The 3609-nt window shown below is 45.4% G+C and overlaps 1 protein-coding gene across 1 annotated transcript; it reads right to left on the reverse strand.

Annotated features, from left to right (window-relative positions):
* Window positions 1-2317: 2317 nt before the first annotated feature.
* On the reverse strand, window positions 2318-3241 carry LOC121456933 (olfactory receptor 1361-like). The gene has a single exon (XM_041665483.1). It carries the CDS (start codon window positions 3239-3241, stop codon window positions 2318-2320), a length of 924 nt encoding a protein of 307 aa, XP_041521417.1.
* Between the last annotated feature and the right edge of the window lie 368 nt (window positions 3242-3609).

Raw genomic sequence — 3609 nt, forward strand, 5'->3', positions numbered from 1 at the left:
GATTTTATATCCTAAAAGTAACTTCCCTACAATATTTTAGTGCACCCAAGTGAGGTCCGTTATGGAATTTGCCACCTATAGTATCATGTTGGTATTTGTCAATATGGAGGTTTGAAGATTATCTTAGAGTTTGGGTTTTCTGCCCAGGGTGCTCATACTGTGGTACCGTATTCATTTGTTGTTCAATGTTGTTCAATGGTTCCAGCTTTGACCATTTGGAGCTCATTCAGGTTGGTTTTGTGGGCATCTTCCAACAACCCATTCCTTCCTTCCCTCCATAACCTATACTCCAAGGTGCTACAAACCTAAAGTGAATAATCTTTTTCCAAGATACCAAACCAGTACTGTTGGACCAGCAATGCAGCGTAATTTTGAACTTAGGGGCAAACATCAGATGGCATGTTGAAATATGAGTTGGGTTAGGGTAGGGTAGTAGCACCATACTGGAGACAGAGCCTGGGGTCTCTAGAATACTTAACACATTTCCATGCTGAGTTATATTCCCTGCTGTAATGGCGTGAATGAGGAATGTCCCCAATAGGCTCATATGTCTTGACACCTGGTCTCCATTGGTGGCCCTATTTCAGAATGTTATGGAGGAAGTAGGTCACTGGGGACAGGCTTTGAGGTTTCATAGCCTGTCTCTACTTCCTGTTCTCCCTCTGTGTATTCTCTGTGGGGATGATGTGATATCTCTGCATGTCCTTCCTTCCACAATGGCCTGTAACCTCTAGGGAACTTTAACTTAAAATACCCCTCTTTATCTTCTAAGTCATTTTTGGTTAGGGCATTTTATCATAGCAACAGAAAAATAATGAACACAGCAGCCTAGGGTGATTTGCTGAAAATGGATAAGAATCAGGCATCGTCCCGGGAGCCAGGTAAAAGCCTCAGAGTCCACCAAATAGATGGAACCCAGGAGCCATAAAGGCAATGCCCAGAACTGAGTCATTTGCTGACAAGAAAGTTCCAGAAAGCTTTGCTTCTGCCCTGCATCACCAGGGATACTACATAAGAACCACAATAATTCCTGGGAGTTTGCAAACTGAGCAAGCTGAGGAAGAGCACCCTGGGACATTGGCAGACAATGATGGGCCTAGCTGTGGAATGCGGACTTAGGGGGACTGAGAGGGAGGTGATTCATGGGCTTTGGAGGTTCTATAGCAATGCTGGACGCTTCAGCTTTAAGATTATCTCTGTTTCCATGAGAGATGTGAAGGGAGAGTAAGGACTCTGTCTGGGACACAGATGCTGTCTGAAGCTTCTGATGCTCATTCCTGTCTCATACCTGTGCTCAGTAGTGAAACGCCACAAAGTTGGGGTGTGGGTGTGTGTGTATGTGGGGGAGCTCAGCAAGGGCCATGAGCTGTGATGGGTGCTGAGACACAGGCAGAGTCACCTGAACAGCAGTGTACTGTCAACTGTTGCAGCTTGGCTCCTGGAACCCTGACTAGGGGTGGCAGAGGCAGTGAGAAAAGTACGGACACACTTAAAGGAAAGCTGGGTCCAGGTGAGGATGCTTACACTGGTGGAGGATACCTACTAATCAGCACAACCCAGAACCATAAGTGTGTTTCTTATGCACACCTGAGGGGAGGGGTTAGCTAGTCTCCCTAGGCGGTCTCTGTATTGAGCGTCTCAGGCTGTAAACATATGGGAAGAGGAAGCTGTAGGTGTTCACCTTTGCACACACCCGTCACTCTCTTACACTTGGATGCCCAACCAAAGTTTTGCCAGCCCTGTTGAGCCTTACCTGCCAATCTCATGGGGCTGAGATATTGGCGTCCTCCTTGTGACTGTACCCATGTCAACCGCACACTTCAGTCACGGCTTCCTCTGCTCCCTACAGCAGTGAAGAAACCTAAGCCGCACATATGATCATTCTCTAATTAACAGCTCACGGTTGCTCAGACCCAGGCAAACTCACCTTTCTATGTCAGTCCCCAGAATAACTGAAGCCTTTGCAACTCTGAAGAGGGTCAGCTATAAAGTCTACTTTCAGAGAAGTTCCCTAGTTCATTGTGGGAGCATTGCCTTAGACAGTTGCTAGACCTTTCTCCAAATAAATAATTTCAAATATGTCTAAACTTCAAATGTCCTTGCCTATAAAACCAAGCCTTTAAAAGACATAACAAATTACAGGTTTAGGGGACAATGATCTCTTGTCATCCTCAGATTTAAAAGGGTGACCTTGACCACAAAGCCCTAATCCCAGAAGGCATCCCAGTGAGCTGTCAACCTAGCTACATGGGTTTCTCTGTAAGATGAACAAATTCATGATGTCCAGGAATTCTCACAGTTCTAAATTTTTCAAAAACTAAGATCTAATGATTATCTTCCTCAGGGCTCCTTTGATGTCACGATTCCTCAGGCTATAGATGAAGGGATTGACCATGGGTGTCACCACGGTGAAGATGACAGTGGCCACTGTGTCCTGTACTGTGTAGGTGGATGACGGGTGCATATAAATGCCCAGGATTGACCCATAGAAAAGGGAGACCACAGTGAGGTGAGAGCCACATGTGGACAGGGCTTTCCTTATTCCATGGGCAGATTGTAGCTTCAGAACCTTAGAGAAGATGTAGGCATAGGAAACAATAATGCATGTAAATGGTGTCAGAAATACCAGTCCACCCACGGTAAAGACCATCAGGTCATTAATAAAGGTGTCAGAACAAGAGAGTTTCAGGATAGGATACGGGTCACAGAAGAAGTGGTGCACTGCATTGTGGGAACAGAAGGTGAGTCGAACCATGAGGAGAGTGTGCAAGAGAGCATGCAGGTTTGTGATAACCCATGATAGGACCACCAGGAGGACACAGAGTCTGGGGCTCATCATCAGGGTGTAGTGGAGTGGGTGACAAATGGCCACATAGCGGTCATAGGCCATCACACTCAGGAGGAAGCCGTCCATGTTGCTGAATGCTATGAAGAAATAGATCTGGACCATACACTCTGTGTAAGAGATGGACTTGCTTCCCAACACATGGTTCACCAGAGCCTTGGGGACAGTGACAGATGGAGCACTAATGTCAACACTGGAGAGGTTGGCCAAGAAGAAGTACATGGGTGTGTGGAGACGAGGGTCACAACTGATGGCCAGCATGATAAGAAGGTTCCCAGAGATGGTGACCAAGTACATCCACAAAAACATCCCAAACACAATCTCTTCTTTCTCTGATTGTCCAGTGAGTCCAAGGAGGAGGAATTCTGTGACCATTGTCTGATTGTCCCCATCCATGTCTGTGGAAAACAATTTTATCATGCAGTCAGACCATTTGCTAATGTCTGAGCAAAGACATATCGTTTGAAGCAGTTTAGTGATGGGCTGAGAATGAACTAAAACTGAATTGTCTCTTTTGTATCTTAAACCAAATCCTGGTTCATTTCTACAAGTTTTATTTATGAGTGGCTGTAGTTTTGTAAAGTGCTCCTATTGGCTGGTTCCAAACTTGTTTGCTTTCTTTCACAATATTTAAACTTAGTATAATGATTGAAGGAATATAATTCACCTTATAGATAAAGAAACCTATAGGAAGCTGGGTGGTAGTGGTGCACGCATTTAATCCCAGCACTCGGGAGGCAGAGGCAGATGGATCTCAGTGAGTT

This window comes from Microtus oregoni, unplaced genomic scaffold (genome assembly GCF_018167655.1).
Source record: "Microtus oregoni isolate MIOR12 unplaced genomic scaffold, Mior012 000015F_ref0000493, whole genome shotgun sequence".
NCBI lineage: Eukaryota > Metazoa > Chordata > Mammalia > Rodentia > Cricetidae > Microtus > Microtus oregoni.

Excerpts from the sequence above, each read along its gene's own strand:
- LOC121456933 (XM_041665483.1), bottom strand. The coding sequence starts at position 3,241 with ATGGATGGGGACAATCAGACAATGGTCACAGAATTCCTCCTCCTTGGA.